Source organism: Scedosporium apiospermum (genome assembly GCF_000732125.1).
Source record: "Scedosporium apiospermum strain IHEM 14462 chromosome Unknown SEQ_SAPIO_0099, whole genome shotgun sequence".
NCBI lineage: Eukaryota > Fungi > Ascomycota > Sordariomycetes > Microascales > Microascaceae > Scedosporium > Scedosporium apiospermum.
The window spans coordinates 280,793-303,634 of NW_015971800.1; the positions used below are offsets into that span (position 1 = coordinate 280,793).

General features: G+C 52.7%; 4 protein-coding genes and 2 pseudogenes across 4 annotated transcripts; 4 read left to right on the forward strand and 2 right to left on the reverse strand.

Annotated features, from left to right (window-relative positions):
- Nucleotides 1–976: 976 nt before the first annotated feature.
- Nucleotides 977–8,515, forward strand: SAPIO_CDS5535 (Phosphatidylinositol-4-phosphate 5-Kinase; the record flags this gene model as incomplete). The annotated part of the gene is made up of 2 exons (XM_016787845.1): nt 977–8,355; nt 8,422–8,515. 2 exons carry the CDS (start codon nt 977–979, stop codon nt 8,513–8,515), a joined length of 7,473 nt encoding a protein of 2,490 aa, XP_016642160.1.
- Nucleotides 8,516–9,358: 843 nt separating this feature from the next.
- SAPIO_CDS5536 lies at nt 9,359–10,648 on the forward strand (annotated as a pseudogene; the record flags this gene model as incomplete).
- Nucleotides 10,649–10,829: 181 nt separating this feature from the next.
- On the reverse strand, nt 10,830–11,710 carry SAPIO_CDS5537 (ESCRT-1 complex, Vps28 subunit; the record flags this gene model as incomplete). The annotated part of the gene is made up of 3 exons (XM_016787846.1): nt 10,830–11,222; nt 11,285–11,521; nt 11,630–11,710. The coding sequence occupies 3 exons, from the start codon at nt 11,708–11,710 to the stop codon at nt 10,830–10,832; spliced, it is 711 nt and encodes a 236-aa protein (XP_016642161.1).
- Nucleotides 11,711–12,063: 353 nt separating this feature from the next.
- Nucleotides 12,064–14,475, forward strand: SAPIO_CDS5538 (annotated as a pseudogene; the record flags this gene model as incomplete).
- Nucleotides 14,476–15,087: 612 nt separating this feature from the next.
- On the reverse strand, nt 15,088–18,313 carry SAPIO_CDS5539 (uncharacterized protein; the record flags this gene model as incomplete). The annotated part of the gene is made up of 2 exons (XM_016787847.1): nt 15,088–17,099; nt 17,158–18,313. The coding sequence occupies 2 exons, from the start codon at nt 18,311–18,313 to the stop codon at nt 15,088–15,090; spliced, it is 3,168 nt and encodes a 1,055-aa protein (XP_016642162.1).
- A 2,363-nt stretch (nt 18,314–20,676) lies between these two features.
- SAPIO_CDS5540 (Glycosyl hydrolase) lies at nt 20,677–22,691 on the forward strand (the record flags this gene model as incomplete). Its single annotated transcript, XM_016787848.1, has 2 exons — nt 20,677–21,153; nt 21,225–22,691. 2 exons carry the CDS (start codon nt 20,677–20,679, stop codon nt 22,689–22,691), a joined length of 1,944 nt encoding a protein of 647 aa, XP_016642163.1.
- Nucleotides 22,692–22,842: the final 151 nt, after the last annotated feature.

A 22,842-nucleotide genomic window follows, 5' to 3' on the forward strand; every position in this document is an offset into this window, starting at 1 on the left:
CAAACAGGAAGTAGGAGTTCCATCCGAACGGCGTCATGCAGCACCTATCAAGTATTTCGTACTGACAGTCCACCTCTCCCTCTTTGCAACAGCTGCGACTTGGATTTTGGGCAGTGACTTTCAAGCTCCACGGGCAGGGCCCTAGCAGAGTGTCTACACTACACTAATGTACTTGCGCACAAGCCTGCAGCGTGCCCTCGACACGTGGCAGCTGACCCCTTAAGGTTCTGACGATGTACTTGTACACCCCTCCTCCAAGGCTTAAAGTGATCATTGATGTACTTCGTAATTCGTGTAATATATTCTGTACGAAGTCCACTACGGAGTACGCATGTGGGAAGTACCAGGTATCTTTGTTGCCTCTGTCTCGACCAATGACAGTTCGAAGCAGGTGCTCTTCTTCCCAAGATCGACAGCTTCCTTGGTGACAATGACATAAGGTTCAACCTAATGGCAGCGGCTACAATATTGAGGTTTTTGTCTCTTCTTGTGTTTCTTGCTAACAAGGGATAACTCTCGTCGGCTCTTAACATTTTCAAACATCCCGCTACTACCGCTAACCTGACTCGGCTCCGAATAGTTGAGACCTTGATATAGCAATACCCAACTCATCGGCCGTCTCTGCGACCCTCATTTGAACGACCCGTCTACGATCGCCTCCAACGCTGAGCCTCTGAGTTACCCCGGTCGATTTCAACGCATCCTCCAAACGTGAGAATAATATCGGCCCGTCCACATCCCTTCACGTCCTCATCGAACGTAACCGTCCGCTCAAAACACGTCCTCCGAGATCTAGAGTGATGCGGAAGGCTGCTGAAGGTCTCACACGGTTCCGTCGCTAGACCTAAACACTCTATAAAGATCTGCGTCGTCGCATGGATGAACGCTAATGGTGGGCCTTTGAAGGGTAGCGACCCTCGACCTTCGGCACTGATTGTCAGACCGGAAAGTCGAACATCGTCCCGACTCGCTCACCATGTCGGCGGCAAACAACAACAATAACCTTTCGAGCACTCACCCTGCGTCTCCGGTCACCACAACCGCCAATATGGCAGCCCAATCCCGTCGAGACTCGTCCACCTCCAATGCTCCCTCTGTAGCCACATCCCGCGCCGGTAGAGATAAAGACCAGCTTGCTCAAACCCTCGATATGATACATACCTCGGCCAGTCGTTCTGATGCCCTAACTACTTTCAACGACTTCACGGCTCCTCCCCGTCGACCGACCCCTGTAACCGAGAGCAAGGGATTAGCAGGTGACATCGTCCAACAAGGGCTAAGCGGGTTGTACACGCGATTAAAGGAGGCTGTCGGGGGAGGTGGCGCATCCAAACCCAGCCAAGATACCGAAGATGCTATTCTCCGGGAGCCCACCTCCGGACACAGCTCTTCCAAGCCGAGCGTGGACTTGAGGGTATCGGTACCGTCTCCCTCCCGGCTTGGACCTGGTCCCCCGCCATCAGTCCTTGCCGCTGAGTTATCGCCGACTACTGCATCTGCGAGTCAAGCTCATTTCGATCCGTCCGCTTCAACCCCTTCCGGACGTGCAAGCATCTCAGGCGCAGCTTATGCTCTGGCGAATATGGGCATGGATACTACCAGCGCAACCCCGGTAACCGTTCAGGAGATCTCCCGGAGTGCCGTTCCTAGCGATGACGGTCTAAGTCGCCTATCTGGTAGCCGAAAGAGCTTATCCAAGACCGAACTGACAGCCGCCGGGACGCCGACGGGATCAGAGATGCCTATTTCTTTCGATAGAGCGGACGTCACAAGTGTGCGGAGTGATCGAGCCAACAGCTCCGCCCGTACTCCACGGGAGGAAGGCCCCATTGCAGATTATAATGGAGAGCTGCTACCTCTTAGTCCTGTCAAGTCCGCCACAGCATCCTCGGTGAAATCTCACGATTTTCGCCCACCATCCACAACACCGGCCCCGTTATCCAGGACGCCAGTAGTTATCGAACGTATCACGCGGCCACGGTCTCCAACACATGCGGGATCCCACACATCGTCCGTTGCCCCAAGTATATCCGATAACGGCCCCAACCATGCGTCTACCCGTGCCTCTCACTATCGCGATTCGAAGCCCGCCGACGCAAGGTCGCAAGCTACGCGCACGCCTGATCTTCGAGTACCTGGAGCGCAAGGGAATAGCGAGCAAGTGAACATGAGGCTTGAGAAGATGAAGAAGCAAGTTCTAAGCAAAGAATTCTGGATGGCAGATGAAACTTGCAAAGAGTGTTTTCTTTGTGGCAGTGTGTTTAATGTTGTACGGCGGAAACACCACTGCCGGACATGCGGGTGCATCTTCGACTCCAAGTGCACATCCATCATCTCGGGCCAGAAGTTTGGCGTATCTGGGAACATTCGTGTATGCAAAACTTGCCTCGCTATCATCAACAGGCGCTATGACACCAGCGGCTCGGACGATTCGGCAGACGATTCATATCTGCCAGCCATCTTCCGATCTACCACCGAGCAGTCTCAGAACAGCCAGAAGTCTACTCGTTTTGTTGAACCAAAGCCTTCTGGGGCTGAGGACCGGGTTTCTTCACATAGTTCGGAAAGAGGCGAAAGGCACTATGATGTCCGCTCGGGGACGACGCCGATGATGGCCATTCCAGCGACGCGAAGGATTGGGGAATCGAATAGGCATTCCGCGGTTCTTGAAATCGACGCACCACAACTAAGCCGTCCGGCATCTTCCCGATCTCTGAGATCGTTGGCATCATCTCGCCCACAGTCCTCTGGCCATAAGCGCCACCACTCCAAGCATAACGCCCTGGGCAGGTTCAAGTCCGTAAACCCGGACGATCGCGCCCCCTTTCGGAAGGGGCTGCGCGACGAATTAAATCGGAAGAGTCCTTTCCCCGCCTTCCACGAAGACAACATCATCGATCCGGAGCTCGCGGCTTACATGTCAGACGAGTCAAGCGCCGACGAGCAAATGGGTATTTTTGCAACAATGTCGAACGCCGACCTTCAATCCACAAGTTTTGACGACAAATCAAACTTTGGCCCACTTCTAGCAGCGGGGAGGAAACACCGTGGGCGAGACAAGAGCATCAGTGGCATGAGCTTTACGAGTCGGGGTCTTGACGATACTGTAGGTGTTGGTGGTCATTTTGGACATCGCGCTCCTCGAAGAAGGAATTTGAGCAACGTCAGCACAAGCGTCCATCATCTACGCTCACCACGACCCAAGTCTGGTGTCTTCAAAGGCCCTTCAACTTCAAATGAGATGCTTTTCTCCCTGGACACCCCGGTGACAGAGACTACCAAACTTACAAGAAGTGAATCTCTTCGAGGGGAAAAGGCGCCCCAGGTGGAACTTAACCCATCCAGCAAGCGACACGTTCGAAAGCTTCTCCACCAACTTCTAGAAGATGCTGAAGTCCCGAACCCTCCCGCCTGGGAGAAAGCTCTCATACCGATTCTGATACAATGTACCGATGATGTTACACCAGACGTTCGCCACGGGGATTACATGGACATTCGACACTACGTAAAGTTCAAAAAGATTCCTGGTGGGAGGCCCGGAGATACCAGTTACGTGTCTGGCGTTATTTTTACGAAGAATCTTGCTCTCAAAAGCATGCCTCGCCGGATTATCCGGCCTCGGATTCTCATTGTCACCTTTCCTATCGAGTACCAGAGACATCAGCAACAGTTTATGAGTCTTGGGCCGGTCATCGAGCAAGAAAAGGAATTCCTTCGAATAGTGGTCAATCGGATTGTTAAACTCAACCCTCAAGTCCTCTTGTCGGAGAAGGGTGTCTCAGGAATGGCGCTCGAGATGTTGTCGGGGGCGAATATCGCGGTGGCTTACAACGTTAAGCCATCTGTTATCGAAGCAGTGGCGAGATGTGCCGAAACAGACATCATCTCATCTATTGACATGCTCGCCTTGCCTGTTCGCGTCGGCCATTGCGACGGTTTCGAGGTAAAGACATTTGTGAATAACAACTATCCCAACAGGAAGAAGTCGTATATCTTCCTCTCTGGCTGCAACCCAGCCCTCGGATGCACGATTGCTCTGCGTGGCGCCCCTACGCAAACTCTCTCTAGTGTTAAGCATATCACGGAGTTCATGGTCTACGTTGTTTACAATCTCAAACTCGAAACTTGCCTAATGAGGGACGAATTTATTCGCTTGCCCACAGGAGAAACTGACGTTTCTGTGCCATCTACTACCCGGCAGACCACAGAGGGAAGTCTCAACAACTCGACTCACACTAAGCAGTCCGACCATACTGGGCCTGGTCCTACCGTGGTCATCAATGCGCCCGAGAGCGAGCCGCCATCCCAGACGAGCATCGATACTGGCGACTATAGCGAAACAACAAATGCCTCCGGTGATACGGCCGGTGCTCAAGACAACCACACAGAAAGCCGCCCGTCACAACCCTCCGATACTTCACACGCGGCGCACGACGTCACAGTACCTGAGGATGTACCAATGCCAACCTACTACAGCGACATGGTCGCTAGGTACGAAGCGAAGATCCTCTCAGCCTCTCCATTTGTCAGGTTTACGCAACCTTACCTCCTGATGAGGGCCCGAGAGCAAGAGCGACGTTTGGTGTACCTGAAGCGGTTGCGAGACCAGGACTCGGAGGCAGAGCCTGACCCAGAGAAATCCAAATCGCAACCCTTCCAGTTAATAACTCCAGAAACGGTGCACTCTATCGGGCAGAAGGCCCCAAGCCAACTAAAGGAAATCATCCGCGCAGTTCACGACGCCGAGTATGACAAAGCGCTCTATAACTACCAGACCCATAAGCGACAGTGGGAAAATTATATCCAGGGAAACATCAACCTCTTCGATCCTTACTCCCATCAAAACATTGTCGTACTTTACTCGGTTATTTGCACGGAGACCAAGATACCTTGCGTCGAACCCGGGCTGATCACGATTGGCTTCTATGATGAGCAACACATGGATACTGGGATGGACCCGGATTGCACATTGGGCCAGTACATCGAGGACTTGTGTTTTTCCAAAGACTCTGTCTGCGCGTCCAATGGCTGTGACCGGACTCTCCTGGAACATCATCGTACCTACGTGCATGATGCGTCCATGATTACCATTTTCCTGGAGAATGCACCTGAAGAATCGCCAACACTTTTCTCTGACGACATCACAATGTGGAGCTACTGCAAGGTTTGCCAAAAGGACTCGCCAGCGATGCCGATGTGTGAAAGCACGTGGAAGTACTCTTTCGGGAAGTACCTCGAGCTCCTCTTCTGGAGCAGGGGTTTGCGATTGAACGACAAGGCCGACTGCCCTCACGACCATCATACGGATCATATTCGATATTTTGCGCTCCGTGATACTCGTGTTCGGATCCACTACGACCCGATTGACCTGCTGGAAATCGTAGTCCCGAGGTCCCGCATCACCTGGAAGGTTGAACGTGACCTGAACCTGAAGAACGACATTTACACGAAGACGGAAGAGAGGTGGAACCGATTCATGATTTCCGTGACGGCGCGTCTCAAGAATATCCGCATTGACGTTGTGCTTCCAGAGAAGGCTGATGCCTGCAAGGCCGAGGTTGATAAGTTGATGAAGAAGGCCACGGACGATCACGTGAGGCTCATCCGCAAGATGCAGCAGATTTATATAAACTCGAAGTATTACGAAGTCATACCCTTCAATGTGGTTATTCGAGAAATGCTTGAGGTAGCTGGAGAGTGGGATACTGCTTTCGCGCAATTCGAGGCCGATTTCCTTCCGGATAAGGATGTGCGCCAGCTGACGGTATTACAGCTGAAGAAGATGTTTACGGATAATGAGTCCAGAGAATCGCTTCCTGCTCCGGAGAGCCTTACTTCCTCTACTGCAGAAACTCTCGAGACCACCCCGACGGTCGAGAGTGACGAGCCGCAGTCCCAAACCTTCACTGACTCGGAGGCCAAGTCCTCGCAACCGACGGACTACACAGATTCGAGTCTCGACAATAGCGGTGCGTTGGAGAAGGCAGAAGAGCCAATACCACTCGCGGAGGTCACCCTCCCGACGGACGAGGCTATGGATCGCGTGGAGCCTCTTGATCTGGCGACATCTGTCCAAGTTACACCTCACCAGGGCGCGAATGCTCAGGCACCACTAGCAACACCACCGATAACAACCGCTCCGGAGCCTGCGTCCGCCTTAGCGGCTGAGAAAGACGTACAAGACGAGGGTGCGGACGCGCAAGCTGGCCCCAAGGCCAGTGATGTGCCTCTCGCCAAGACGACGCCAGCATCCCCCAGCGTCCCCACGCCTCCACTCAGTAACTCGTCTTCAGATAAGTCGCTCAAGGAGAAGGTGGAACAGTTGAAAAGGAGAAATCAAATGCTGCAGGGAGAGTCCGGGCTTCCCCGGCACATCACGGCAGAGGCCGTCAAATCGATGATACCCGAAAGGAGCTCTTCGCGCAAGGTTGGCTCGAGCATTTCGCCGCCGATGATTAGGTCCATAACGCAGCCCACTGTTCGACAACTATCCAAGCCCCAGCAGCTGCGTCTGCTTGATGCGCCGGCTGCTGAAGAAGGTCCCCTAAAGACGGAGAAGAGGCTTTCGGACAGGCTTGCGGGCGCCCTGAAGCCGCGGAAACCGGGGCCGCCTTCATCGATACCAAGATTGGTGCATAAGAAGGAGTCGAAAGTCAGCACACTCGCCAAACATTTTGAGCAGCTCAGCCGTGAGTTTGAGAATCAGCGTATCCGTGACCGTAAGAAGCGAGCGGAGAAGATGAAACAGCGTCAGCCTCGCACCAATTTGCCTCGGACATCAACTGCCGCCATCGTGGAGGTATACGAAGATGTAGACGAGGCGGTACAAGAACCTAGCCCGTCGGAGCTCGAGCAACAGCCAAGCAAATGTGTTCAGTCACCCCCTCAGACGCCGTGCAAGCCTCCTTCTCACTCTCAGAAAGGTGAAGCCACACGCCCGGAAACGTTACCGCAGAATGGCAAGACACCTGCAACGCCAGTAGCAGAATCAACTGGCTGCTCAGAGAAAGCAGCTGAAACCGGAGTAGAGCCCAAGGCAGATGCTGAAGCGGAGACAGACGCTGTCCAGGCAAGCCGAAACGAGTCGGATTATGAATTCGTTAGTGACGCCGAGCGATCCCAGGACGACGATATTCTACAAAACGTTAAGGAGATCGCGGACTCTCTTGAGCCTACGACAGAGGAACTGCCGAAGCACCAAAAGACGAGCTTGCTCAAAATGCTGACCAACTTCTGGGCTGAGCGGTCATCAAGCGGATGGCAGCCCCTGGATTATCCGGTGAGCATGGGCGATCACATTTTCATCGACTCGGACATTATCGTGCGAGAGGATGAACCAAGCTCCCTCATCGCCTTCGCCCTCGGCTCGGAAGACTATCAGGCGAAGCTCGCAGATATCCACCACCAGTGGCATCTACAAGTTCAACGCAGCAGCGACGAAGAAAACGTAGAGCCGAAATCGATCCCGACTTCGACGAGCGGCATGTTCTCGCACGACTCGCACGATGAGGATCTCGAGAAGGGTCTTTTGCGGCTCACCGGAACGCACCTCAAGTATCAGTTCACTGAAGGCTCGGCAAAAATGACGTGCAAGATATTCTATGCCGAGAAGTTCGACGCCCTGCGGCGCAAGTGTGGTGTCGCCGATCGGTTTGTCGAATCTCTGTCAAGGTGCCTGAAATGGGATTCACGTGGAGGCAAAACTAGAGCGGTCTTCCTCAAAACGTTGGATGACCGGTTCGTGCTGAAGTCTCTCTCGTCGGTTGAGACGGCGGCCTTCCTTAGCTTTGCCCCGTCGTACTTTGGCATCATGGCCGAGGCTCTTTTCCATGAGTTGCCGTCAGTCATTGCAAAGATGGTTGGGTTTTTCCAGGTCTTCATCAAGAACCCGGTGACCAACACGGACATCAAGTTGGACCTGCTCGTCATGGAGAACCTCTTTTACGATAGGTCGCCCGGCAAGATCTTTGATCTTAAAGGATCGATGAGAAACCGAAAGATACAGTCGACAGGAGAGCAGAATGAGGTGCTTCTCGACGAAAACATGGTGGAGTATATCTACGAGTCACCGCTCTTCGCCCGCGAGCACTCGAAGAAGCTTCTCAGAGCATCAGTCTGGAACGACACTCTTTTCTTGGCAAGGCAGAATGTCATGGATTACTCTCTCATGATTGCGATCGAGGACGAAAGGAAGGAACTAGTGGTTGGCATTGTCGACTGCATCCGAACGTATACGCTTGACAAGAAGCTGGAGAGCTGGATCAAAGACCGGGGCTTCGCGGGCGGCGGTCGTAATCGTCCGACCATTACTAGCCCGAAGGAATACAAGTCTCGTTTCCGGGAGGCAATGGCAAGGTATGTTTTCTTTTGAATTCGTCCCTTATATATATATTATATCTCGCTAACGCAGACTCTCGTTAGATATATTCTCCAAGCACCCAACTGTTGGCATCAGTTCGGCGGTGTTTCCACTGGACTACGGCCTCGATTCGAGTCGGATCTCCAACAGGAGTAGACTGGTCGTCAAGCCTCGGATCTTGGCGCAAGGTCTATCACAACAGCCCTGAGAGAGAATGCCTTTCTCTCTCTCTCGGGGTTTGGTCTTCGTGCATCTTTATTTAATGACTTCTTCCTTTTTATTCTCCTTTCTTAGCCGCAGACACGCATTTCCTCGTTAGATATCCTGTCACAATACAGACAAGGTGTAAAGCACCAAGGGCATTTATTTGTACACTGATAGATCGGGCAACCATTGCAATCGTCATTGATGTTTAATATACTATTCACTGTTATTCCGTTGTGCTTCATTCTGTCGTCTCGGCTCATCGTAGTACTCCCGTCGTTTCTAATACTATTCATCTTGATCTCCTTGACCTGAATGGAAATGACAGAATAGATTTCTAATAGATGCGTCTTCGTAATGCGCGTCCAGCGAGGCCGAAAATGAAATGGTTTTCGATGAGTTATGGTTTGTAGGGATGGAATCGCGCCGAGCCTGCCAGTTAGCTTTTGTCTCGAGATCGGATGTTAGTCTTGTTCTGTTCTGCAGCCACATCTCGGATTTTGAACTTCAATTGTTAAATGGTCGCTCCGCTCCATTTTAGCTTGGAGACTTCTTTAGCCTCACCAATTCCGGACAACATCGACCATCAATCAATATAAGACTTCGGTATTTGAATTTTCAAAAATGCCATTTTCCGTCATTAGAATAAAGAAGAATCCCTGCTTCTGATTGAGAGAACAGGGAATCTGAGGCCCTCAAAAAAGCTGCTCATAGCTCATTCTCCTCCGCCACCACATCACTCACACTCGCCATCATCAACCTCGCTTCTCTCATTTCTCTCATCCCCCAAATCCAATGTCCATCGATCTCAACTGGGAAACCCTCACCACAGGGCCCGACGGCGACGCCCTCGCCCTTCGGATCCGGGACTTCATCCACGATAAATTCCAAACCATAAAACTCCCACGTTTCCTCAAATCCGTCACAGTGCACGCTTTCGAGTTCGGCTCCATACCCCCCGAGCTGGAGCTTAAAGACATCACGGACCCGCTACCTGATTTCTACGAAGCAGAGGCAGGCGGTGATGACGACGACGACTCAGACGAGCTGGCTGGGGTCGACGCTGGTCATCCACCGGACGACCTGAGGCCTTTGTATCACGAGAGGCGGAGAAGAGACGACGCCGCGCATAGAGCGGCGCCACTTCCGCAGTTGCAAATGGCCGGACGGTCCATGCCCGACCTGGCGAGCCCGTTCCTGGGCGTCGGCACGCCGGGCTTTATGGGCGGGGCGAATAGGCACTATTTCCCGTCTCAGCTTGCGTCGGGCTGGTCGGGGACGCAGACGCCGCTGGCGGCCGTCGCGGGCGGGCATCTGGGTAACCCAGGCTGGTTCGAAAACTTGCCGAATAGCTCGACCTCTCGGAACTACGAGGACGTGACGCCGAGCCATAGTAGGTCTCAAAGTTCCGTGTCAGAGCTTGATTTTGCACCTTCTACTCTCGCACCGCCCGTTGAAAGGCTGCGGGAAAAGTCGAGCGTGTCTACGCTGGCGCCGACGTCTGCGGGGCAGTCTAGACCGCCGACGCGGGATGCCGTGTTATCCGGATCAGCGATCGAGGAGGACGACGAAGGCGATGAGGGAGCGGGGGAGCCGCCGCAGGAGTCGCCGCCTACAGCAGAGACGAGAACTTTGAGGGAGCCTAGAGTGGAGGACATGCAGGCCATCTTCCGCATAAAATATGCTGGGGATGTCAAGTTACGTCTGACGGCAGTGATTTTGCTGGATTATCCCATGCCAAGCTTCGTCGGCATCCCGGTGAAACTGAACATTACTGGCCTGACGTTTGACGGCGTCGGCGTGCTGGCGTATATACGGAAGAAGGTGCATTTCTGCTTCCTGAGCCCCGAGGACGCACTGGCGGCCGTTGGGCTCGAGCCCGGCGAGGAAGAAGGGGAAGGGAGGAAGGGCAAGTTTGGTGGACTGCTCCAGGAGGTCAAGGTCGAGAGCGAGATTGGCGAGAGGGAGGCTGGGAGGCAGAGTTTGAAGAACGTGGGTAAGGTGGAGAGGTTTGTCTTGGAGCAGGTGAGGAGGATATTTGAGGATGAGTTTGTGTATCCTAGTTTCTGGACCTTTTTAGTTTGAAGCTCTCCAGAAAAAGGATGATTATTGCATTAGGTGTGGATATCATCAAAGCCATACTACGAACATTATGAATGAAGACAAAGTGCTCCTCTCTCTTCTCCATCAGCCCGGGTTTCAAGAACTCCAGTCCTATCCCACTTCTCTTTCCATTTTCTACTCCTATGAAAGGCAAGATCATCTGTTATGATAATATCCTCTTGAACCCTCCATACGCCTGCTGGATATCAAGCTCCAACTCCCTCGCCTGCTCCTCACTTAGTTCGTCTGTTGCCTTCATCTGATTTAGCGTAATTAGCCACTGCACAATCTTGCCCCTGTTCTCAAAGTCCTTGTCCGTCACTCGATTGACCGACTGTATCACATCCGACAAGAGAGGATGTAGCTGATCCTTGGATAAGAGGCCTAGCTTGACGGCGTCGAGGAAAGTGATGAATTCTTGCGTCGCCTCGGCGATGAGCACGCCGTTGGTGCCGCCTGCGCCGGGTGCGGGTGCCGCGGGTGTCGTGGACGAAGTTTGCACTGTCGTGGCGGGTAGTCCTACGCGGATGCGCTCCGTTGCGCGGGGAACCTCGAGCTGGGAAAGAGGGACGTTAGCAACTCTTCGACACTTTCCATGTTTTGGTGCTAATAACATACATCCCACTTGGCTTTGAATTCCTCCAGGCCCACGAACGCCTTAGATACCGTCTCATCAGCAAGAATGGATTTGTACTGCTTCAGCGACCGGTCGCATATCTCGGCGTAGTCCGCTTCTGGGATGGCATCCTTGAGGAACGCCTTCTCGAGTTCGTCGAGCGTCACTATGATGCTAAAGATTTCGGCAAGGGAGTCTTGCAGGTCCCTTTCTGCGCGGTTCTCGGCGAGTTTGACTTCCTAGAGTGGAAAAGACAAAATAAGTATACAAGTTAGACAACTTGCATGAACAAGGGGGAGAGGGGTTGAAGCTGGAGGGGTAGAGCTCAGCCATGGACACAAACGAACCTCATCGAGATTGATTGTTGCCGATAGCGTCGTATTGGGCACGTAGCTATGGGGGGTCGGCGCATATGGCTGGCGAGACATTATGAAAGATCGGACGCTGGAGCGAAAGGGCTCACATCGCGACGCTAGAACTTGAGCTTGTGAAGCTGGAGCCGGGAAAGATGTCTCCGAACTGAGGTCATCCAGGCACCGGTGTCCTGAAACAATTGCTAACAGCTGTTAAAAGTGGCAGAACAAAACCTCACCGCCCATCAAATTAGGATTAGTGGGATTTACGATAAGGCATCCCGATAAGCACCCCACCGCAAAAAATTTGGACGGTGATATTTTTCTTTAGCTTTGGCCGCTTCTCTAACTTCCCCAACCAGGACCAAGGCAAAAAAAATTTCAAGAAAAGGCAGACGAGCTACCGCGCTGCCAATTCATCTGCCGCAATGCCTCCCACGAAAAAGAATCTCAAGGCGACGAAGAAGTTTGAGAGGAAGCACCTCAAGTCCGTCCTCGACCACCGCAAGGCCAGCGCAAAGATCAAGCAACGGAACCAGCTCAAGGACAAGCGGAAGGCGAAGAAGGCCAAGGATGCCGGCTTCTACAAGAGCGAGAAGGATGGCGACGACCTCAAGACTACCGGAATCAAGAAGAACGCCAAGGTCAGCGCCATGAGCGTGGATGACTTTTTCCAGGGTGGATTCGAGTTCGTCGAGAAAAGCTTGGACAAGGAGAAGAAGAGCAAGGATAAGACCTCGAATTTGGGCAAGAGGAAACGAGCGGAGCCTGTGGAGAAGGCCGGTAAAGAGGAGGAAGATGAAGATGTTGAATCTGAGGATGACGCCTTTTCTGATCTCTCAGATGACGAGAATCCTATTCTGAGCGGCAGCGACGATGATAACGATGAAGAAGACGACGACTTGGACGGCGACATGGGTATGTCGAAGAAGGCTATGGACGACCTCGCCATGAAGGACCCGGAATTCTACAAGTTCTTAAAAGAGACCGATCCCGAGGCCCTTGATTTCGACGAGAATGCCGACCTTGCTGAAGTTGATGGACTTTCCGGAAGCGAGGACGAGGCAGACGAACAACCAAAGAAGAAGCAAAAGAAGGAGAAGAAGTCTAAAGCCAAGCAAGAAGAGGAAACTAGTGGTTCGGAACTGACCGAGGAGATGGTCGCCAAGTGGAAGCAATCCATGATTGAGACCAAGTCGCTTAGGGCCGCCCGGCAGATTGTGTTGGCGTTCCGTAGCGCCGCCCACCTTAACGAGGGAGACGGCGACGACAAGCGGAACAGGAACAACTACGCCATTTCCAGCCCCCAGGTCTTCAACGACGTTTTGGTCACAGCGTTGAAGTATGTCCCCGAGGTCCTCCATCACCACCTGCCCGTCAAGGAGTCGTCATCTGGAAAGCTCTACGTTCAGACTGAGTCGAAGAAGTTTAAGACTCTGTCCCTTCTTCTCAAGACCTACACCGCCTGCGTCATTCACCTCCTTAGCACGTTATCCGACGACAAGACCTTGAAGTTGACGATATCCTCTCTTGAGCCCATCCTTCCTTACCTTCTCACTTTCCGAAAGCTGCTCAAAGGCTTGATCAAGACCGTCGCACACTTCTGGTCGCAAGTCTCCAGCTCGGAGTCTACCAAGATCACATCCTTCCTTGTCCTGCGGAGGCTCGTCGTCATCGGTGATAAGGGCGTACGAGAAACGGTGCTGAAGACGGCCTATCAAGGTCTCATCCAAGGTTGCCGTGTCACGAATCCCAACACGATACAAGGCATCAACCTGCTAAAGAACTCCGGTGCCGAGCTTTGGGGCATTGACCAGAACGTCGGCTACACCACGGCCTTCCTCTTCATCCGGCAACTCGCCCTGCACCTCCGCAACAGCATTGTCCAGAAGAAGAAGGACTCGTACCGAATCATCTACAACTGGCAATACGTGCACTCACTCGACTTCTGGTCCGTCGTGCTCTCCGAGCACTGCAGCCCCCGGAAGGAAGCTGAGGCCGGCAAAGAGAGCCAGCTTAAGCTCCTCATCTACCCCCTCGTGCAAGTCACGCTGGGCGCCATGCGCCTTATCCCCTCCGCCACCTACTTCCCCCTCCGCTTCCACCTCATCCGCTCCATCCTCCGCCTCTCCCGCTCAACGGGGACCTACGTCCCCGTGGCGGCCGCCCTCCTCGAAGTCCTCAACGCCGCCGAGATGAGGAAACCCCCGAAATCCACCACCCTCAAACCCCTCGACTTTTCCGTGAGCTACAAGGCCCCCAAGGCATACCTCCGCACCCGCACCTACCAGGACGGCGTGGGCGACCAGGTCGTCGAGCTCTTCGGCGAGTACTTCCTCCTCTGGGCCACCAACATCGCCTTCCCCGAGTTCTCCCTCCCTGTCGTCATCCAGCTCAAGCGCTGGCTCAAACAATCCCGGCGCAAGTCCACAGGGAACAAGAACGCCAAGCTCGCCTCCTCCCTTGTCACCCTCGTGCAGAAGATCGAGGCCAACGCCACCTTTATCGAGGGCAAGCGCGCCAACGTCGACTTCGCCCCCAAGGATAGGGCGCAAGTTGATGCTTTCTTGAGGGACTTTGATTGGGAGAAGACGCCGCTGGGCGCGTACATGTCCGCGCAGAGGAAGTTGAGGGCAGAGAAGGCGAAGTTGGTGGAGGAGGCGAGGAAAGAAGATGAGAAGAGGAGGAAGGAGGATGAGGCGGCTGGTGTGAATGGGTTTGACGAGGGGGCGCAGGAGTATGATGATGAGGAGGAGGAGCAGGAGGTGGATTTCATGGGTGAGGATGAAGAGGGCGCTGAGGACGAGGATGGGGATGAGGATGAGGAGATGGAGGATTAAGTGGTGCTTTTTCTGTCTTTTCCCATGTTCTTTTTGTCTCTCACCCAGTTTGTCTAGGGCTCGGAGTAGCTTCTAACTGTGTACGTCTATAATGGCGAGAATGAGGCTCTCTAGGCGAGGCGTTTAAAATCCTTTTGAGTAGTTCTACCGTTTCCTTGCTCTCTGCGAATTCGAACGTCCAAGAGGACGGGCGGGAAAAGGTCATCAATTCATTAAGAGTGTTTAATACCTGCTCCATGCCGGTCTCTCGCGTCAACACTCCTCTGCCCTGAAAAATACATTGAATGGAATACAACCGAACGTAAACATGGCAGTCCGCAAGGAACAGCGGTATGAAGAAATGGTATGCAAGGGTCTCAACTCCACACCGAGTCTCAAATCTGAACCTAGTCCCATCTTTAAACTTCAAAGAACAGCCAAAACGAGACAAAAATAGGTAAACAAAGTATGCCCAGTTAAACGCCCGAGGGAAAAGACAACCACCCCATTGACACCCGATCCCATGCCGGTCCATTCTGAAAAGGAGATCAAACAAACACTTCCAACGTCGCTCTCTGTTTTCAAAGACTCCAACCATGCTGTAGTCTCCCAAGTACCCACCACACCATTCCCTTAACCTTCGATTCCATTCCAGGTAAGATTGTCGGTGACATCTCTAACCGACATGCCCGTGATGCTGAAAATCGTCATCTCAAGCTCCTCATCGCTCATCGCTTGGCCCGCCTGCTTCTGACCCTCAAGTACGTCGTACAGGGCGTAAATCTGATCGTTCTTGACCTCGAGCTTCTTGAGAAGCTGCTGAATCTCGCTCACGAGGTCGTGGCGCTCGCGCTTGCCCAGGGACTTGTCACTGATGTTGTACTGTGCCTGCAGTTTGGTGAGCTCCATGCTCATGTGGGCGGCTTCATCCTCGAGACCCTTGATGACGATGGCGAGGGCTTGGCCGGGGGGTTGGGACGGCCGCATGGTTGGGTCTTCGGAGCACTCGTTCATTCTGTCGGTCACGGGGACGGGTCGAGCAATGGTAATTCTCTTCTTGCCTTCGGCGCGATCCGCCGCGGATATGGTACCGCGGTGGCCGACGATGCGGCTGCATACCACACAGTTGCGGCAGTTGTGCTCACAAAGACCGTCGAGGATGCGACGCGCTTGTTCAGACAGGGCCGGGCAGGCGGCTCTGTTCAATACACTCGCTATGCTATTGACAGTGTTTTCAACAGAGACTTGTCCAGTCGAGGCTGCCGACCGTTGATAGCCAGTGCGCGAGGCTGGCCTCGGGCCGTTGATGTTGATGGTACGCTTGCTGCTTCGCTGGGTCGTCTTGGTCGTCGTTAAATGAACCGTCTGTGATTTGGTGTTGTTCTGGGTGAGCTGATGAGTCTGTGTGGGCTCAGCCGATTGGTAGCCGGTGCTCTCCTGGTCGAGGGTAAAGTTGACGGGCCCCGCAAAATCATTCTTAGAGGTCTCACGGGGGGCAACATTGCGCCTCTTTGCCGCAATGTTGGGCTTCGCCTTGGTTTCTTGGGGCGCCGGCTCCGGGACGGAGAAGGCCACTCGTTGGGACGTATTGTCACGAACGGACTTCGTCTTCTTCCGGTTCTTGGTTTGAGTCTCGGTGGCAACAACAACGCTATCGTCCTTCTCAATTGTCTCACGGATATCCATAGACTTGTCCTCCTGGTCGTCGGCAATCTCATTGGTCTGTGTCGTCAGATCCGCGGGGGGAAGCATATCAGTCTCGGTGGCCGCCTCTTCAGTGACTTCGACCTCCTTGCGCTGCAATGTTATGTCAGGGACAGTGAATCCGGAGGTCATATTGTCTTCATCGTGCCTCGAGAATGGTCCGCTCAGATCATCCTCGCGGCCGGTGGGGCGGACGTGGTCAAGCTGTTTCTTCAGGAATTCCACCTCCTCCTTGAGCTGGAGGTTTTCATCATGGAGGTCATGAAGGCTACGCTCGAAGCCCGAGTTCTCACGGCGAAGAAGCTTATTCTCGGTGAAGTATTTCTCGTTGTGGCGGACAAGGCTATCATTATCCTCCTTAAAGGTGGCCTTTTCCTGCTCGAGGACCTGAACCTCTTGCTGAAGGCTGTCAATTTCTTCGCGTGCAGCATCCATTTCTTGCTGAGCGTTTTCGGCGGTGTGGCGGAGGCCTTCGATCTCCGTCATCAATGCGCGGGCGTTGGAGCGGAGGGAACGGTTTTCAGTCATTAGGGTTTCTTGCTCGCGGCGAAGGCTGATGGTGTCGGTTCGCAGGGATTCGATTTCGCTCTGCTGGTTCTTCTGCGCCTCACGGAGCTTCTGAATGGTTTCTTTTAGGGAAGACACCTCCCGAAGCGAGCTTTCGTGGGCGCGCTTCGTGCTCTCCAGTTCGTCACGAAGAGTGTTGTTTACATCTTTGGACTGGAAGGTGATGTCAAGCTGCTTCTGAGTATTGCGCAGCTCTTGTTCCCTCGAGTCTAGCTTGTCCATAAGATCTCCAATATTGTGGCAAGCGTCTTGTAACTTCTTAAGAGCGCGGTCACGTTCAATTGTTAAAGTGTCGCTGTTCCTGCCTTCATCGTTAAGCTTCCTGTTGGCCTCATCCAGGAGTTTCTGCAGCTCCTCTACCTTCTCTTCCAGTCCTAGTGATCGTTAGCTTCACTGGTCATAATGACAAGTTCGTACCAAGTCGCTGCTTACTCTTCTTTTCAGAAAGAAGTTGTTCATACATGGAACCGTCGGGCTCTGATCCGAAGCCGCTATCCACGGACCTGCGCATCTTGAGCTGCATGATCTGGGTACGCAACTGCTCAACTTCAACCTGAAGCTCTTCGGCATATTTTTGCATGCCATCATGGTGATCTTGGAGAGCAATAATCTCGTCTCGAATCATATCCATAGAGACAAAGATGCGTTCCTCATCCTCAGGAACCTCGAAGCCGTCGACATCAGCATGGTCGTTGGGCGGCTGCCTTGTATTGAGATCAATGACCTTGCCATGCTTCACGAGAATGGGAACACCATTCTTCACCGTCCCGTTGAAACGCAGTGTGCCGGAAACAAAGTCGCCGAGGTAGGAGATGTCGGGCATGCAGAAGGAGCGGGCTGTCGTGTTGCCGTTGCCGGGGGTGGAGATGGGCACTTGTCGATCAAGAGCCTTCTGCACAGAAGGTGAGAACTTGGCAAAGTTGGACCCGGAGCTGTGTCTATGTGAGGTATGCTGGTTAAGTGAATGTCGGGCGCGGTCTGGGCTCGCGGTTGACGCGCGAAGCCTGTTAAGGAGCGCATCGGCCGATGTCCGACGACTTGAGACGTTGGCTGTATGCTGTGGACCGGAGGGACTTCTGGAATGAGTTTGGGCGAGAGGGCTATGCCTTTGGAAATCGCGTCGATCAAATTGCGCCGAAGCAGATCTTAGGTGCTGGGCCTTGCCGGAGAGCACAGTCGACGTGTCAGACTCGTTCTGCACACTGGGCTGCATCTCGGCACGGGTCCTATTCGAGCCTTTCCACGCGTCTTCGGTAGAGTCGTCGTCGTTGTTGTCAAGATGCGTAGAATACAAGTTTGTCCTGTTTTCTTTAGGGACGCGTTTTGAAGGTAGGTCGTAGAACTCCGGCCACTTTTGGTGGGCAGCTTCCCAATTGACCTGGAATTTCTTGCCAGTTATCCTCGCAATGTCGGCATTGAGCTTCCGCGTCGACTCGCCGTCGATATCGGAGAGGACGGAGGTCAGCGTTGGGCTGACAGTGCCATGAGATCCGGTGGATGATGGGGGAGAGTTGAAGGGGTTGTCGCGGTTCGCATTCATCTCTCGAAGAATGCGAGATCGATACCGAGAGGCCGCGTCGGTATCCATTGTGATGGTGTACGGTATCGCGGTGAGGAAAGTGCAGCGGAGGATAGGTTAGGAAGGAGATAGAGGTCGAATAGTGTGTGATGAGTAGAACGGCGCACCCGCGACAGGAAGACGCGAGGTGACCCTGGTTCTGTTGTTGAATATGCTATGGGATGCTGGAGCTCGGTTGTTTATCTTCCGTCATGTAGTAAGAGATGAAATGCCAGCAATGCTGATATATCAGTAGTACGGTCGATGCGTGCAGTACTAGTCCGCGAGGGAAGAAAATAGTACTGGCAAGGATGAAGATAGAATAACGCAGGAAGGTGAAATTTGTCGAGTCTTGAAGTCTTGAAGCCAGAGCAGGGAGCAGAGGTTGAATGTCGGTGCCCAGTGATAATAAACGGGCGTGTTATTTTTTGGTGTTCGCTCTTTTCGGTTCTGTTTCCGCTTTGGGTGCAAAGTAAACAAACCGGGTGTACCTCGGGAGGGGCAAAGTTTTGTGTTTACAAAGTACAGCTTTATACTTCTATTCCAAGCTGATCAAAGCTGAATAATTCGTATTTGTTTCGTACTGGCCTATCGCACCCTCCAAAGCCAATTCCTCGTCAAGTTGGGAGCTCAATTGGACCGCATTTGAAGAATATGAAGTGCCTGTGTACTTCGTACTTCAGAGTTCATCAAAGCCCAAGCTCAAGTCCTTCAAACTAGTTAAGATCATCGCTCGCGAGTGGCATTTCCTCCCCGAAGCCCGCAACCTCAATTTAGCTCAGGAGAGGTTCTTGCCTAATTGTAATCAGTCAAGGCAGCAATGGATCTCGGTCATAGACCACGGCTTGAGGAGAATTATATTGGATTGTTCCTTCCCAGTCTTACTTCGCAGTTTATCACAAGCTGGATTTATGAGAGGAAACTCTGAAGGAGCTACCCCCTAATCCTCGTCATGTGATGGAGGCTACAATTGGAGCCTCATTGAAATTCCATTTGGAAGGAGCGGTGGTCTGTGGACTCTAGGCTTGTGATTTGACGTGTGGTAGCAGGGCGCCTGCTTCACAAGACATTGCAATATGTTCAGCGTTGACATGCAACGACGTGGCTTTCGAGACATTCGTATTAGATAGAGAAGGCATCAATGATGAAAATGAATCCAACATCAATTGACATTAGATCCAACATGATGCTGAACAGAAGCCCATGTCATGCAGTCTAGAAGAGACCGAGAGAGGCGCATTCTAAAACTGTCTGTTCTTTCATGTAAGCAAAAATAGGCTTCCCATAGCTCCCATTCTAGACCACCAGCTGACCGGCCTCCACTACACCAGGGTACGTACGGAGTAGCTTAGTTTGTAGTTTACAACCTCACCAAATCAATTCCCCCCACGAACACTTTTCTAACCGGATTTCCACTAGGCAAGTTGGAAGTAAGGGAGTGGATGTAAAGGGAGATCCTGCGGGGGATGAAGATGATGCACCATTTTCGTACATGACACCATCAACGGCCGATACAAATTCGAACTCTCCAAACTCTCAATGTGGAAGCGAGTGGAGGCGAGCTCATGGCCCTCTTTCTTCGCGCTTCCTCCTTCCCGTTATGGCAAGGAAAAAACGGGAGGAGCGGTCCTGAGATGGGATCTTCGTGCAGCAATGCTGAAGAACTGTTCTGGGTGACATCCTTCTATAACTTAATCCAACCCCAGGACTTCGTCATCGTAGACAAACCCCAATGCCTATATAATTTTCTGAGACCTAGTTGAGCTCTTAAAAAGGAGATTCTGGTCGCATGTGTATGAGACTTCAATGTTGGAAACACTACAATACGATACAAACTACGAAGTAAACCGAAGTCACCGAGAAGGAGCACTGGTGTGGACTGTGGAGTGGCAGGTGGATCTCAAAACTCCTGGTTCGGCGGTCTGATACACACCAGCAAGATCCGAGACCCATTGATGCCTTCCAAGTTCCCATATCCCCATGTTCCGAAATCCTTTACCACTTGCCAACATGCAGCATGCAACACACCGAAGGATGGATGCCGCAACGCCGGCTTCTGCAATTGTATAGAAATCAAATCCGCCTCACCTCATTCACCGTTCTCATCCAGCCCTGCGCAGCCCGCGACGACGCCCAATTCACCCACATTCACTGAGTACTGGTCACATTTGATCCAGTCCAGTCCATATTTCCCATTCGCTGCGCCTTTTCCTGAGCTTGGGCGTTGTCTAGCGTTGAGCCTTGCATTGCTGCTCGAGCTGACATCACGCCTCTCACCATGCCTGTTTGAGAGAACTGCAAACAGCATCGGCTTGGTTTTCCAACCCGCGCTCTTTCTAGTGTATATTTCTAGCATCTATCATTGATAGACATCATATCCCCCCCTCCCAACAATGAAGCCATTATCAACACTCGCTCTCCTGCCTCCCATCGTGGAGTTGACTTTGGCCTTCGCCTCCAGCCCAAAGACGCCTGATAGATCTTACTGCACCATTTTTAAACGACCTGCGTTTTACCATCAGAACTGCCGCCCAGACCTTCCCTATACCTTCATGGATGATGGCGCCCCAGAGGAGTCAACCCCGATCCGGGCCAACAACTCTCTCCTAGAATATGCCTATACTTCTCTTGCTACCATGCAGAATAGGTTCTTCGTTCCCTACCAAGGCACTTGGCCACGCGCAATCGACTGGACGGCGGCCTTCATTCACACTTCGTTATCAGCTTCGACCAACTCATTATCCAAGGCCCTCGCCGAACCCCAGGCTAAGGGCATCGAGGACAGCATGATCTGGAATATGGTAGACAAGTATTTTTCACAAATTGTTGGCTTTTACTTTGGCCAAGACTATATATCACTTCGGCACCAGGTATGGCTGATGACAACCTCGTTCATCAAGCGAAACCGCCCATAGTCAACTAACACTCACTCTTCTTTTAGGCCTTTGACGATATTCTCTGGGTCGTCTTGGGCTGGCTGGAGTCTACCAACTTTATTAAGTCTCATTCCGAGCTACACTACCCACGCGACGGCAGGTGGGATGCCGACGCCCCTCCCAACTTGCGGGATGCTTTGATCAACCAGCCGTGGCATGGGAACCAATGGACCGAAGCATTCGCTCATCGCGAGCGCACTTTCTGGGAACTGGCTACGCAAGGATGGGGCGAGGACCTGTGTAATGGTGGCATGAACTGGAACCCCCGGTTTTTGACCTATAAAAACGCCATTACCAATGAGCTTTGGATTTCCGCATCGGCCAAGATGTACCTCGACTTCCCCGGCGACAAGATAGCATCTCCCGTGTCCCTGGACGACGACAAGCTTGCCGGCAGAAACCGAACCTTTCTGGAGGCGGCAATGAAAGGGTACGAATGGCTGATGAATGTCAATATGACGAATAACGCCGGTCTCTTCGTAGACGGATTCCATATTTCGAATAGGTTGCAGAATAACACGAAATGCGACCTGCGTGATGAAATGGTTTATACCTACAACCAGGGCGTGCTTCTCACCGGCCAACGCGCCCTTTGGGATGCTACCGGGGGTGTTGCCTTCCTCCGAGACGGTCATCATCTTATCCAATCCGTCATTAAAGCCACCGGCTGGGACCTTAAGAAGAGCAGGCCCTCTGACAAGACCAACCCCGGAAAACTCCCACCGTGGCGTGGCCTGGGAAGGGGAGGTATTCTCGAAGAGGCATGCGATACGACCGCGCGATGTTCACAAAACGGCCAGACCTTCAAGGGCATTTACTTCCACCACCTCACTTATTTTTGTGCGCCTCTTACCGAGAGTCTTGAGGAGGTCGATGCCCACGCCTTTGAGCTCCTTGAGAAAGCCCACGCCGAAGCTTGCAAGAACTACGTTCCCTGGGTTGCGTACAACGCCGAGGCGGCGCTGAGCACTCGCGACGAAAAGGGCGTCATGGGCATGTGGTGGGGTGCCGAGAAATGGGGCCAGGACCCAGAGGTGTGGGGTTCAGAAGGGGGCAACACCTATGATCCCAACAATAACAGCGTGATTGATTACAGGAATTTTGGTGTTCCGAAGGATAACGTATGGACCAAGCCTGGCGCTGGTTCGGAAGTTATTCCCGGCGTCGAGCTCGACGATAGAGAGGGAGAGGAAGACGTCGCCACCTTCAAACTAAGAGAGGCGAACTCCCAGCATCACATGGCCAGCAGTAGCAGCATATCTACGAAACCCCATCTGAAGGACCCGAATACTCGAGGCAGAGGCAGAACCGTAGAGACGCACAACTCAGGATTAGAGGTGGTACGGGCATGGTATGAGCTTTCCCAGGCATATGGCGATAAGAGAGGCACGACGGGCTGGCGTTTCGGCATCCAATGGATCTTCTCGAGGCTTTGGAGGATTAGGGCATTGGGCCCATTCCTTTTCTTTTAAGGGCATTATTATGAATGTTAACGGTATGATTTGACGGTTTTCATGAAGGCTGGGAATAGAGTTATTCGGCATTATTAGGTTAAGCGCATCATGGTCCAATGGAGGCTCTTGGACTTGCTAGCATTGATCGCTTCTGATACCTCGGTACTTT